The 14,835-nt window shown below is 41.4% G+C and overlaps 2 protein-coding genes and 1 long non-coding RNA gene across 7 annotated transcripts in view; 1 reads left to right on the forward strand and 2 right to left on the reverse strand.

Moving 5' to 3' along the window:
• Positions 1 to 14,835, forward strand: part of LOC124176614 (inactive pancreatic lipase-related protein 1) — a 45,561-nt gene that overhangs the window by 25,541 nt on the left and 5,185 nt on the right. For 2 of the 5 annotated variants that reach the window (XM_046558169.1, XM_046558154.1), the window contains exons 1-2: positions 10,884 to 11,582; positions 12,386 to 12,595. The exons of 1 other annotated variant lie outside the window; for it this stretch is intronic. In XM_046558169.1, coding sequence (XP_046414125.1) covers positions 12,541 to 12,595 — 55 coding nt within the window. In that variant the 5' untranslated portion in view covers positions 10,884 to 11,582; positions 12,386 to 12,540. Of the gene's footprint in view, positions 1 to 10,883; positions 11,583 to 12,385; positions 12,596 to 13,161; positions 13,274 to 14,835 lie in introns of those variants that run through there. 2 more of the 5 variants (XM_046558179.1, XM_046558161.1) reach the window with 2 other exon arrangements.
• LOC124176582 (genetic suppressor element 1) overlaps positions 1 to 14,835 on the reverse strand; it is a 39,946-nt gene that overhangs the window by 4,867 nt on the left and 20,244 nt on the right. Inside the window, exons 3-6 of the mRNA XM_046558058.1 lie at positions 8,374 to 8,436; positions 1,474 to 1,541; positions 1,245 to 1,359; positions 377 to 548 (exon numbers count right to left, since the gene is read on the reverse strand). Coding sequence (XP_046414014.1) covers positions 377 to 548; positions 1,245 to 1,359; positions 1,474 to 1,541; positions 8,374 to 8,436 — 418 coding nt within the window. The remainder of the gene's footprint in view (positions 1 to 376; positions 549 to 1,244; positions 1,360 to 1,473; positions 1,542 to 8,373; positions 8,437 to 14,835) is intronic.
• On the reverse strand, positions 5,259 to 5,806 carry LOC124176653. The gene is made up of 2 exons (XR_006869432.1): positions 5,656 to 5,806; positions 5,259 to 5,554 (listed from the first exon to the last, which is right to left on the reverse strand). It is a non-coding gene; the product is annotated as an uncharacterized LOC124176653 (long non-coding RNA).

Genomic DNA, 14,835 nt, shown 5'->3' on the forward strand with positions numbered 1-14,835 from the left:
GGCAACTCGCGTTCAAAGCACAAAGCTTCCCCGATCCTTCGATTACATGCTTAATCCAGTACGTTGGGCTTACTGTCTACTGGTGCAAATTTGTACCAGCCATATTCAGTTCATTCGTACATCCAGTTAAAATTCACCATTTTCAATAATTGGTTATCAGTGTTGTTTAAAGTTTAGAACATCCCCAATCGAATGGTTCGAACGAGATTTAAAAACGATAGTCGAAAGCTCGATCATAACGACAATAATTGCTTCACGGTTTCAGCAGATGCAGATGAAATACAAAAAACTCTTGTATGTGTAATCGAAGGGTTAAATACGGAGTCTATGCACTCTGAGAGTGCTCTGAGGTAAATTTCATGCTCTGAATACTTGCCTGACAAAGAGGAAGAACCACTGCTCATCGAGTAGAGCGACGCCGACGGAGGCACGCTGCTAGGACCCCATCGGCCACCGGGTCCTGGAGCACCGCTTCCTGCCACGGAAGCCCCCATACTGTAAGCCGAGGCGCTTTGCGGCAGGACCCAGGATTTTCCAGACATCGAATACTGCGATTTACAAATTGCATCAGTGAAACTGCACTGAGAGAAACTTTTAGTTCCGGTTACAGCACAGTCCGTAACTATTTTCATTTTTTACCACAATCGAAAAATACAGTTCTAGGTAGAAAATGAAAATTAGTTTTCTAGCTGTTACCGGAAAGTCTAGTATCCGTTAATATTCTTTCTCATTACGATCACTGTTACTAGATTTTCTTGCAACTATTGCGAAAATTTAATGCTTCTGCAACAATAAATTGACGTTAAAGCCTTATTTAACTGAAAAAGTAGAGTAAACCGAACAAGCTGATTTTGCGTGGCAATTACCAAAAAAGGATCGACAACAGCGCAAAATGGTTACGCGCACCTCGTTTTTCGTAATCCCAATAATATTCAAACAGTTTTCTTAACGATACCTGTTTTACTGAATTTTTCTAGTTACTGTAACAAATGAAATTTTTTCAGTGTGGAGATTTTAGAATTCAGGTTTGATTTGGTCTGTCAGACTTGAGGGGAGGATTCGGAACAGCTTGGGAGTCTATGATAGGGATCTTTGTACTTTACTTGAGGCCTTTCAAGATGGTCAAATAACGTTTCGTCATTCTGCGCTTTTCCGAAGGGAATTGATATTCCTTACCGTGAAAATCAACTGCTAGAGAATCGACGTTGAAATTATTTTTTGCAGGGTCGGTAGTTCGTACTTACGTCTCGAGGGATGAGGGTTTGTTTCAACCGGAGAATCTTTGCTCTGCATATCACACACCTCAGGGGTAACAGTCGTTGCGATACGGCCATCTGTATTGTCTTGACGAAACACCGTCTAAGAAATAAAATGGAAGTAAAATATAAGGTATTAATTTTTTTTTTTCATTCTGCCTTCTTTAACGTATTTTCTCACGTTGAGGTACAGTTTGGTTACAGTTCATAGTTTTACCTGCAGACAACCCGGTGGCCACACGGCGCCGTCTGCATCGATGCTCTCGCATTCACACAAATGACGCACTGGAACAGACCAAGATGAAATGATTAAAAAAAAAAACTGTAAGCCGTAAAGTCATATTTTTTCAAGTACCACCCAGCCCACGGATGCATGAAATTCACTTCATCTGATCGAGTTTAGCTCACGCGTTTTACCGAGGCTATTCATCGATTGAGCGGGTTTTCATCCGGATAACGTGCACTTTAACCGGACGCGGTTTTCTATCGTTGCAGCGTTGTTTTGAATCGCGATATTGTGCACTATTCCCCCTCAAAATCCGTCTCTCTGTATATACGTTATACACCCCGAGGAAGAACGCCGCAATTACTTCTGACAGACGACTCGAACATCGCTAAAGTATTTTTCATCAATTTCATTCCGAACACTTGTCTCGGGGAAAGAATTTTACCGCGGGGTTTGAATGGACCGACGAGTCCAACGCGCTATCATCCTGTCGGAATTACGTGGAGCGAGAACTCGATGGAATTTCTGGACTTCTGAACTTGCGATAACGGCCCGATCTTCCTCCATTTCTTACACGCCTTTCACACAATATAACCCGGCGACGATCGTACTTTGGATTATCGGGGGGGGAAAAATTCTGGCCAATAAATTTCTTCAACCTAAGTAATTAATTAGCAGCAGGGAGGAACGCCGGAGGATGAGAATGCGGGCACGGTAAGATTGACGCGTTTGTCACTATAATAGGGCGTCGTAAGATAACTATCACAACTTGGTATCATAGAACGTAATCAAGTAATCGGATTTATTATACAAGCTACTGCGGTAATTTAATATCTTAAGATTATCACTGCTCTGTTGTGTGATATTCTAATTGTGTACAATTAACTATGCTCATTTCATCTTGGCAATTAAACGCACAAGACAAATGTGTTACGTCTTGCACGTTGGAGTGTTAGACGTGTCTACTCGTGACCGCCAAATGTGCAATATCAGCTCGAATATTTGCCAACGCAATGAACGGGTAAAATAACGTATACAGAAGAGTTTCGTGAGAAATGAAGGATTTTGTTTACACAGTTTATTTACGCTTTGTACAGTTAGGCATCGGTCATAATTAATTTATATTGAAGCATTCGATTCTTCTCGATTCTGGTACAGCTTGTTTAACCTCGATTCGTTACGGTGTGAAGTGCTGGTGTTCCTGAAATATTACAAGCGTTACGCAGTTTTGACTAAATTTATACAGCTATGAGTTTTCCCGAGTGCATAATTACAGACAATTGTTTGTCTGATAGATCGACAAAACAATTGTTCCGGTGTGTCTACGAGTACGATAAAATGAATAGTGATTTAAGGGTTCCTTGAAATGGTTTTGTAATTGATTTGAACATCTTTTCTGGTAAATTGAGAAAAAAAGAACACCACTTCTTCGGGTAGGTAAAATATTTTCTGCAATCGAAAAAATCTTGTATTTCGGTCCTTCTCAGGGTATTTACACGGCTGTCGACAAGTTTCCAATCAATCGTGCCCGAGGAACGCCACGGACACCTCCTACACCTCAGAGCTTTCAGGCTGGTAGAACTTTTGTCAAGAAACTTGTCCGCCTCCCGCTTCTGCGTCTCATGCACCACAAATGCCAGGAGAATAGCGATGATTACGGCGAAGAGGAGGAGCTCTGCTTTATGTTTGCTGGCAAACTTGTCACCCGACATTGTGAGCACGGTCTGTTTCAACTTGTATTCACGTGATGATCATAAAAACAGGTGCACAATGTATGGTCCGTGATTTACTGGGTGTAAATTATAACCGGATGCAGGAGAACCTAAAGACACATTGTTAGGCACTGGACCGATTATTTTTTAATGTTTCATAACTGCATTGCATGGATATCAAATCTGCTATTATGGTATATAGCTAGTTTTTGCGTGAAGTATCTCGTGGATTTCATTCTGGAGCGGTAGATACAGATAGAAAAAATTAGTGCATCGGATGTACCGAAAGATGAGCGAGTAAGATCGTGCTAAATAATCTGATGGCGGAGGAACGAGAGTTTCTTGTTTCCTTCATCCCCGAGAAATTACATATCCGGATGTAGGAAACTCTTTTTTGCGTTATTCGTTGTCATCGTGATGTCGGACGATGTAGTTGGAGGAGAAATGAAACTTTTGCGAAAGAAATAAACGAGTGACAAGAAGATTTATCATTCACGTCTTGACAGATCTAAATTGAGAGTGAAGTATACAGGCGCGTGATGAATTTATTCAAATAAAAAAGAGTAGAAAAAAAAATGGCCAACTCTGTTTTTGTCAACGTACTTGAAATGCGATCATATTTTATTGAGAATACATCGAAGCCGGTTGATTTAGATCAACGGAGTGGCGTGTGTGCAGGTTGTCACAATATTTGCATTTTCATTTATTACTTTCATTCGCGATTCCGGTCGAACCTCGCGGCTTTCAAACGGCAGCGTGCTTCAGGCATCTATAAAGGATTTTCCTTTGATATTTGTTTATTCGGAGACGGGTCAGGACTGAAGCGAAGCTTCGCAAACTTCATATTTTATGGATACGTCTCGAAGGGTGGACTGAGCAGACGTTTAACCCCAACAAGAACGCCGTTCGTCTTACGCTACTTTTTTCATCACTGGGTTTATACCCTTGGAGAGGAGAAAAAAACCCAAGAAGGAATACGTATATACGTATATACATATATACGTATACACGCATTATGACCTACCTGTCCGTTTCACTTCGATCTTGACCCACCAGCCGCTCCTCGTTCCTTGTCGGTCCTAATCTGCTGTTATATGGCTTATTGGATCGTCGATCAGCCTGGAAGGCCGAACATTTTCGGGCTGGTGCCGAAATTTCGCGAGACCTGATCGTCTGACAATAAGAGTAAGTCGTTCGAGAAGGAAGCTTCGGCGATGTAGGAAGACTCGCGTGTCTCAAATTACGTCACAGTTTTGTTAGCACTGGGATTAGAAATGAGTGGCAGAAATTTTTCGTCAGATTACATGCACGGTAATCGATTTACCGGAAACTCCGAATCTTGTCGAACGATTCGACTTCGGACTGTTGGTAGCTCGTTGAGTCGAGTAGATGTCCGAATCCCAATCAAACGCGAATTGTCATTTCAATTTCATCCCATTTCGGAACGGAGGAAATTGGCTGAAATTGACAAAGCGTAACGTCGACGCAGTGTATGTACACCTTTATTTCCGGCAATATTCTCGCTACCCAACCAGTGTTATCGTTCTATCAATTATCAATGGAGGGTATAAGTAGGCGCGACGTGCGTGGCCTCACGATGCAACGACACACACACACGTCTGTTTCCCAGGAGCTTTCGACCGCGTCAAGAGTGCATTGATTGTTAGAATTCCGTAAAGCATAGGGATTTCGAATCTTGCTCAATACTCCCATACGCTGAAAGAAATTTTATTGGAATATTTGCTTTTCCCCATACAAAAAAGTACAATAAAATATACCATTTTATGGACAATCGCGGTATAATACAGTCGTGAAAAGTAGAATAGTGAGTAACGAAATGCACAACATATATAAGAATGTTTCAAAGATCACATAGTAATTCTTGCTTGTCAACATAATATTAATATATGTATATAGAAATAGTATAACGTCTTATTATTCTAGGAATGTTTATGATTGTACCTCGTTTGTCCCTAAAACGCTATGCGGAAAACCAAACATTGGAATAAAATTTCATTCAGTGTACAGGAATCACGCGTAACGCGAATTAAGAAACGAATTCACTTCGATAAACGTGTTTTTATTTAACTCCTTTCCAATCAATCGTTTAACCGACAGTTTATCTACACAAAGCTACATGTATTATAAATTCCAACTGTAAATCCGTCAGCGTTGTCCGTCATATGCAATACAACCATTGAGCACAGGTCGAAGCAGAGCGGGAGTAAAACTCCAGGTACCGCTGTCCGTCTATCAGCGTCTCCAAAGTCTGCGACGAGGAGGTGGAGGACCCCAACCGCCACCGCCACCGCCACCGCCACCGCCCGGCCCCATTCCCATGCCCATGCCCATTCCACCCCCTGCAATTAATGACCCCCAATGGATATACCGAATTAAAAATCAGTCTAGTCTGGAGTGCGGCTTCGCAACTATCGTCCAGTTTCAATTAGATCAGAATTACCATTTTGCGAGGATGCAGTCGTGGTTGTCGTCGTTGTTGTTACCCCGGGCGTTGTGACTGCAGGTGTTGTGCTGGTCGCGTTGGGCGGCATCCCGCCACCGCCACTTGGGTTTCCACCTCCTCCGTTGTTCCATCCCCCTGGACCACCCCCGCCACCCCCCTGACCGCCCCAACCGCCCCCCGGGCCACCCCCGCCACCGCCGCCGCCTCCCATCGGAGGTCCCTCGGGTGGGGGACCCCATCCGGCTATCTGGAGGAGGAAAACGCTTAGATATGAGAGTCTCGAGTGCTGCGATATAATTTTCCTGCGATAAATTCTAAGCCAGTAATAATTTACCGAGTAACGCAGAACGAATGCAGCATTGGATAATGCAATTTTCCAACTTGTTTTCCCCGAGTGCCGTGAGTGTAACTTCAGCTAGACAGCTTTTGCACAGCACTGGCGAGCTCTTTCAATTGTTCGCGATATTTCACCCTCGTGGATTTTCAAGCACCCGACCGTTATACACTCGTTGTGTTCTTGTTGATGAAAATGGGATGCAACGTTGCAGGTTGTAAGACTCGCGGTATACTTAGTCGATATTAAACTTTTAATTACGGCTTTGGTGCGCATTAATTAATAAATCTATGTATAAGCGATTAAGCATTTAAGACTTGCTATACTGCAATGTCGGAAGTAGGTATTATATTTATTTCACTGTGAAAAAAATCTTGTTTTTGAATCATGCAGAAACATCGAATCTAGACATCTTAATTCAAGATTTGCAGATTATAACCGTAGCGATAGAGGACTACGATATAACCTTGCTGAACTCTGAATGTATAACGAAACTACGAAAATTATACGGTAGCGGAAAAGCGGAAGAAAAGGTTCGTGATTGATCGTTCTACTTTTCTTCATTCATCCGTATTTCATTAGCATTTTTTTGCGTCTTTAGTCAGAAATTCTAACGCGAAAGCAATTTTATTAACTGGACTGCACTGCCATCAACTTTTGAAAATCCACGATATTTAGGTCGGATATTTCATATCTGAGGTGATTTGAAAAGTAATGAATTTCGTATATATATATGTATAACAGTCAAGTGTTGATGCCGACAGAGCTTCGAAGAGCCATGTTCAACTTCCTCTCCAAATTCAAAGACGATCTATTCTGATCACCAGCAGTAATTTCAAAATATCTCAGAACGAAATATCCAGGAGTAACTCTAGTCATGCAACCAAATACTTATTCCGTAACAAAAGCAGTATCGATACCGTGTAATATATAAAAGTGGTTTCATAATTACCGTAACGGCGAGGAGAGCCGTGATTACCGCAGCAAACAAGGTCGCTTTCATGACTCCAAGTCAATGTGGCAATTGCTAAATTTTTCCGTCACTTTTATACCTTCGTATTGTTCGAAAAATCGTAGCACCGTTGCACGACGTGTATTATAATTGAGGCTGATTACAAACCGAATGACATAATTTGAAACACATTTTTGCAAAAACCCAGGAAGAGTTTTAAGCGCTAAATAATAAACGCCCGCTATCGCACAAGAGTTTCAATTATTACATTGTTGAAGTGTCTCTGGGGTAATTTTCATCGTTGTGAAAAACTCCATTTCCGGTTGTGAATTCACAAATTCGCATCCATTCGCTCATTCGTCGTGTCGCACATGGTACATCGCCTCGGGCGGAAGTAGTAATAGACATTTATACATTACGTATAATGTAACGCGTAACACGTTGTGTTTTTTTATCCCTCGATAACACCGAAGTTCATTTGCCTTTTCCGTTCGACAAGTTGTCGTTTTTCATTTCCCCATGCGTGACACCGCGAAACGACGGCTAGAGCGACGTAGTCAAACAGCGTTGAAAAATGTCGAACGTATAATAATTCTGCCATATCGGAATCGCGGAAAGATCGAGTGTTTTTCGAACAGGGGTTGGCGTGCCGATATGCACGAGTCGCTTCATCACAAATGTCAACTGCAACGGAGTACCCTCCAAAAGATTCAATTAGCTAATTGATTTCAGCTTTCTTCGAGCGCTATTGTCAAGTGTCATAGCGCATACAAGCCTCGCCATTGTTCCCGTAAAATACTGCAGGCTGGAAAATCTGGGAAACGTGAAGAAATCTCGCCAGACATTGTCTCGTCGTTTCTATAGACGCTTTGGCCACCCCTGCAGAACGGCGCGTGTGACGTCAGATTCTGCGGATACGACGCGCCACGTTAGCACCCACATCCACCTTGCAAGTACGACGCTGTAGCTTTTTTCGATGGATACGAATATCCGGTCCGAATAGAAGCCAGGAAAATAATTACTCCTGAATTGTTGATCGTCAAAATGATTGCAGGGTGTAAATTATACTCGAGCACGACGGATTCATTTTCGTACGAATCAGTGTAGGTACACGTCATTCGCATCTTTGATCGTGCGATGAGAGGAGAATCGAGGAACGTTTAAGCCTCGGGTACGTTCCTTGCCGGAGGTATCGCTTAAACGATAGACATATACAAATTTCTTAATCAGATTGCATTCCCCTTTTGTATCGTCGAAGAGGACACGTCGATATTTCCGATCACGTCTAAACGGCCCTGTATAATGAGCTTAGGAGTTACCAGAGACGGGCAGAGGCCTTGTCAGGATTACGGGCGAAGCGAGGGCGTGCCTAACGAATTAATTAACCGTTTCACTTTGTTAGAGCGTTCCCTTAAAAACTTGGTCTTACCTCGTCTTCTTGGGAGGAGGCCAACTCGGGCTCGTTTTCTTCCAGTTTCGTCAAGAGCTTGTCCTGGAAACAGGCAAAGAGAAATGTTCGGTTTGTTAAACGTCACAAGGTTTTACCAGTCTTAATTAAAAACTTACGTGTAGGTACAGTAAGAACTAATTTTCACTAATCGCAATTTACTTTTTTCGGCAAGTTGATTTCATTAAAAATTATGGGCGTCTGTACGTTGGGATGAAAAGAAATATTCTTTAATTAACAATTTCCCTCAGCCACCGATTATATCGTTTGTCACGTGTCGTCCTGAGCACACGACGATTATACCCTGTAATTTGGTCGTGGGCTGGTGTCAAGAGCGGTGCAGCGATATGATCAAAGCACAGGATTATGTACAGGTGACGTCGAGTACGCGGCGCATGGATTTTCTAGTCAATCTGCATGCTGCAGCGGCAGCATAATTTCGAGATCATCGATATTCGCTTGGAAGACCGAAGGAGTTTCGAAGTTCATATAACACATTGTGAAAGGTGAATAGAGAATTACCTGAAGAGTCGTCGAGTTTGCCTTCAATCTTTTACGAAACTTGGCGAAAAGGAATCGCGATTCGGCCGGTGAACAATATTACATTTTTCTTTAATCAGCGCGTGGATCTCGAACAAAATGCCAATTGCATACAGCGATATTTTATCGATATCACGCCGGTCGGCGTTTGTGCGTTATCGTATTTGAATCCAGGACACGAGGCTGATATTTTAAATAGTTTGGCTAAGAATAGAACTCTTTGTGGCTAGACCGATGCAAATCGATAGGTCGGCTATAACGGAGCCTCCCTATCAATGGGCCGTCTAATGACAAGCGCGTAAGAGGGTTGTGCAGAAAACTCCGCAACAATCATCCCCCGAGAGAAAATAACCCGCAGAAATCCTAGTCCAAAAATTTGCGAGCTAGAAGCTCGGCGTCATGGCAGCAGCGGAACCGAAGATCTTTGTACAAAACGTTGCATAGGCGGATCGATTAGAGCGTACTTGATAGGCCTAGGCAAGCTCTGTTCTACAAATCGCCTATTTTAGATTCCACATTACATACCGTGTGCCGCTTATTTATACGCTGGGTAAAACGCGAGAATATATTACGATTCTTCTTTTCTTTTTTATTTTCATTTTCCTGCTTTTTTATCAGACAATATCAAACCAGTTTGAGTTGCATGTGGGGTTCAAGGTTATTCATGCGCTTGCAAACAATTTATCGATTGTTTTTTTCTACTTGTTAAATATTTATCAAAGTCCTATAGATAATCCTTGCGCTACAATGCGGAGGCTTATTTTCTGTAACTCGAGTAGCGAACGTTCGTGTATTCGCGGTGATGCGATCGTTCGAGTTACGAGTGACTTGACATTCGACTATTTTCAACCCTGTTTAACTTGCCGATGACTTTGTGATCCTCGTTCGCTGAAGGCAGGAGTTTTAAACCTTATTCAAGGCTTGAATCGACGAAATTCTGCAGCGACGTTTATCGTACCGTATTATATGCACGGCGATAGAACGTATGCCACAAAAAATTTGCACGGGAATTTTAATTGCATTAGAAATTCAAAAGAGTTCTATTCAATTCGCTCTCCCTACTAAGCCCGCCGTATAATCCCGCTGATATTCGCGACTGCTCCGTAATGGAATTCGCTCCGTTTATCAGGATCATGAGCCTACTCAACTTCATTCATATAATGGGAAATTGCTGAGACGCAACCATGCCAATTGATATTGACAGCCGACTGGCTGAATGCCAAAAGGGCCTGTCGGTGCAATCGAGGTATACCTTAGATGATCGTAACATGTTGAAGTCATTTTATTCACCTTGAAACGCTTGCAGAAACAAAATCTAACAAAGCTAAGAATGTACGCTACCGTAAATTCTCAGTAGGAATTTACGTCGTATTATCTCGTTTCCTCGTTTCCTCGTTTCGTGGAACTTGCGGTCCTGTTTCCTAAACAAAATACCGGAACGAGATCAAAAGGAATCGTGAATCCAATCCTTTTCTCGTCATAGGGTCAAATCTACAAAACTTTTCCCACCTCGCAGGATTAATGAATGCGCTTTGAACTTTGTCTTTGACACTGCGAAGCGTTTACTTCTTTAATCAAATTTCGTTGCAGTTAATGTTGAGCAAGTAAATATACCTACTAATTATGGGGAAATGAGGCTGAGAAGATTAAATAAGTACCTGTATAAGATTGAGAAGTTTTACGCAATGAATGCTACATGCGTGAGTGTACTACAGGAATACGTGTAGTTAGTCATGAGAAAGTAACGTGGAAGTTGTTGTGGTGATTTCCCCTTGGAGGTTTCTTAGGTTACAGTGCGTTCCAATATAATACGTGTACCGTGTTCGGAAAAATTAAAACAGTTATATTTTACGTCAAGGGGGGGAGAAAAAATTTACCAGACGCGTGAAAGTAAGAGTTGTGTATATTACCCGCTGCCTCGCATAGCGTAACGACTTTTGTATCGAACTGGATTGCGAAATATACTTTGTGCTGTAAGAGTTTAGTTCACAATAAGTCAAGGAGGCTAAAGTGGAGTTTGGTGTTCTTGCGAAGTTCAGCGATGGTATATCCCTTCTTACTCCTTTAACCCCAAGAACGGGGACTTTCGTGTCAGCGGAATATGAATTTAAGACTGGCTTCGTGTGTTACGCCAGATGTAATGTAACGACAAAGTGAGAATAACCGTAAGACCATCGACAACTGCAGCAATCCTCCGAGCATGGAGATTCCTCTTAAGCGTGCGACGATAGTTTCCGTGACCCGAAGTGAGTCCTGACGTGCGTAAAAAGCGTAAAAAGCGTAAAAAGCGTTTAGTGTGGTTTCAGCGATTGAAAAACGTAACGGGGTGATGAATTTAAGTGGTTTTTGATACTGATACGTGGATTGTTTTTTAAAGAACATATTTTCGCGTGTCACGTGTGCAGATGGCGTGCGACACTGGAAGAGTGATCACCAATTGCGATTGTTTGTTCGAACGACTATTTTTCCAGTAGAGTTGCCACTTTGAGTACGACGCGTCGGTGCGTTTAAAATAAAACTGCTGACAATCTGACGCCGACGAATTTGCCAGGTCATGAAACTTGGTAGATATTACCGTTGCTCCTTTGGATCAGTTTTTAATTTACTGGAAGGTATTCCAGTCTAACGATATTCGCCTCCCACGCTGCTTGGTAATTGGGCTTAAAGGCGGACGTTTTATCCGACAATCATGTTAAGGCGGAAACCTAACTCAGGAGGCCGAAAAGTAAGTGGTTTACTGAAATTTTCCCGGCAGAGAAAAATTGAATGGATATTTTCTAAGCTTCGAAGATTTTTTATTACTCGTTTGAACTACATCTGGTAATTTTTATCAAGTCGTTTGGACCATAATTGATCAAGTTATTAAATACGTTCCAAACAGCCGTTCATTCGCGTTGGCAGGTTGCGTACATTGGAAGTCGCAACTTTGAGCTGAAACCAACCAAATTGAAATTTGTTCCTTGTTCGGATTACTTTTAAGAACCTCCGTTGGTATAATTGCATTGTTTAAGATGCTCCATTTTGAGGCCGTGAAAAGACTGTGAAAAAATGGTGACAAATGAAACGTTCTTTTTAGAACTCGTGTAAAACATTAAATTTTTGACTCTAATGGGTGAATTTAGGTTCATGATCTTAGAAATAATTCAAACAACGACAAAATTTCAGTATCCTTGGTTTTAGATTAAAATTGTGACCTTTAGCGTGTACACAATTTGCTCATTCAATATCCACTCAATTCTTCTCGGTCGAAAAACTTTCCGAAAACCACTTACCTTTCGGCCTCCTCGGGTAGGTTTCCCTCTTAAAATGAATCTAATCCGCATACCTACAATAGCATAAGTTTGCAAATAACATGAAATTCCGCTGGAGTGAGATTATCATCAATTATTCCAACTGTTTTACTTCAGAGCGAATCTGACATTGCAAAGATTCCATTTTTTGTTCTCCTATGCAGGAATTAACATCAGAGGCTGTCGAAAATTAATGTACTGTTCGATCAAATCGTTCTGATGGATTTATCGTACGTTGTGTAAAGAGCAGCCATTCTCAAGTTCAAGAACAATATAAAATAATTGTCTGCAGGGATCGGTTGACACAAATACTGTAGAAATGATTCCAGATTTTCTACGCCCTATTCTCTGCATCACCATCACGTTTTTGTTAGGTGAGTTTGACAATTTTCTTCTTTCTAACAAAGGTGTAGAAGGTGTTACGGTAAATTCATTACCGGTGAACGATGAACGTTCAATCAACGAATCTCTCACTTTATAAAAATCACTCGAAATTTCGGAAAAAGCAGGTCCGTGAAATAACATCCCGATTCGCAAGGACCTTCTTCAATTCACGTTTACACGCGTGGCTGCCTTAATCAGCGTGCGCAATTATACAATATATTCATTACCAAAAGTAATTATAAGTACTGGTTAGTCTTTCTATCACACTTTTCGTTTTCAGTGTACATGAAATATTGAAGAGGTGTTTCGCTTTGAATGGAGCGCTGATTGGCCGCCATATAATCGATTTCATTATGGTCTTTTTCTCGATGCCCGAAATAAATGGCGCGGTTGTCGTCACGCCGTGCCGACTGCAATTACGTTATAGACCTGGGCAGCTGTTTAAAACTTGCATCGTAACATCAGACTATCATTTCATGCTTGAGGTACTTGACGTTGCACGAAATGATTATTTATTCGAGCCGGTTACTTTCTCAGTTTGCTTCAGATTATCGGTCTGCATTGATCTAAGGTTTCTAACTTCGGTCCCTACAACCTCGGTGAAAAATTGAAAATGCTGCCTTGGTTCTTCGCCTCGTATCTTTGCCGGTTATGGGTCGTGTCCAGAGGTCGGTTGACGCAAGAAAATAGCTTTCTATAACTGATTGCCTGTGTATAGTTTTATCATTCGTTGTTTTTAGCTTGGTATTTGTCGGGTGTTTTTCTCTCGTGTTTCATAACTTCACACGGTCCAACAGCAATTTACAAATTGAAGTAAAATAATTTTACACATTGTTTGAGGAGTGGAGTCGGTGTAAAGTGTATTAAAACCTTCGAAGTTCGACTGTTAAGTAAACGAAAAGTAGTTCGATTGATCGGTGGGGATTACAGCGTACCTACGGAATCACAGGATTAAATTTAGAGGTCAACGTTCAACTTTGAATCCTGTGTAATGGTAATGCGGTAATTGTTTCCGGTGAGAGCATACAAGTGATGAATCAATAAACCTGTCAGGATATACAACATCTATTCATGCTCTCGTTAAAATTGAATTCCGTTATTCGTTTCTGACAGTTTCAACGTGCTTAAAACGAACGTCCGAACAATAAGTGAGAATACGAGGAACGATATTTTCTTCTTCAACGGTGTGTACAAATTTATCCGTGGTATCTCGTTAGCCATAATCATAATTGAAATCGTAACGATTATTACGGAAGTGAATATTCTTCATCATCGGGATTCATTACGCGTGAAAGTAACGTCGGATCTCGCGTTCGGACTGTTATTTCATTTATTGCTAACTCAATTATCGGTCTCGCTTTCGTATAACTTTCGTATAACTAACTGAGCAGCCTTAGTACTCAGAGCCACTTGCGGAACTTGGCCGTGGATCATAAAAAGGAGAGCGGAATGATTAGATAGGCCTTTGATGGTATTAGGAATGAATTACGTTCCGGTAGAGTGACTTGATAATATTAAATCGTAGAGATTTCTCGCAAGGTGTAAGCTAAGTGGAGTTGATGTTTACAACAACACTAAGCCACCGATTAAAAACGAATTTAACGGTCTTTTCTCAGCAAATTTTTTTCGACTTATCGATACGGCGTATAACGATCACCGTTGTCAGATTTTGTAATTTCATAAATCTCGTAACTGGATATTAAACTTATTATAGTAGCGAAGAGAAGGGTGAGGCGATTGGGATGAAAATAAAATGGCCTCAAGCTATTTCTCTTCGTCTATTGTTCAAGATTATTTCTATCGCAAACAATGCCGACACTATACAATGCTCTGAATTCCTCGATTTTACCGCAAACCAATGAAACCAGTCTCACGTAATGGTGGTGGCCCGGTTTACGGCGAAGCTTATATCGTACACCTCCACTTAAGACTGCGCGTTCTTTAAGGTACGCTGAAAGAGCTTTCGCAATTATCTTTTCAAATTGAATTCAAGGCATGTATTCATTACGCGGGTATATCGCTATTGTTATTTTATTTTTGTACTCGTTAAACGATCGTCTGTGCTGACAATATTTGCACAGCGAATGTTCCGATCATAGGTATGAAATCAAACAATATTATTTTCGAATCATGAAAAAATTGCTCCCGGACACTTTTTTCATCGCCTCCCCAAGTCTCTCGTAAGGTTCTATCGAGTCGAATTTCGGACTGACACAGTTTAGTTAATGTT

Source organism: Neodiprion fabricii, chromosome 1 (assembly GCF_021155785.1).
Source record: "Neodiprion fabricii isolate iyNeoFabr1 chromosome 1, iyNeoFabr1.1, whole genome shotgun sequence".
In the NCBI taxonomy this organism is placed as follows: Eukaryota; Metazoa; Arthropoda; class Insecta; order Hymenoptera; family Diprionidae; genus Neodiprion; species Neodiprion fabricii.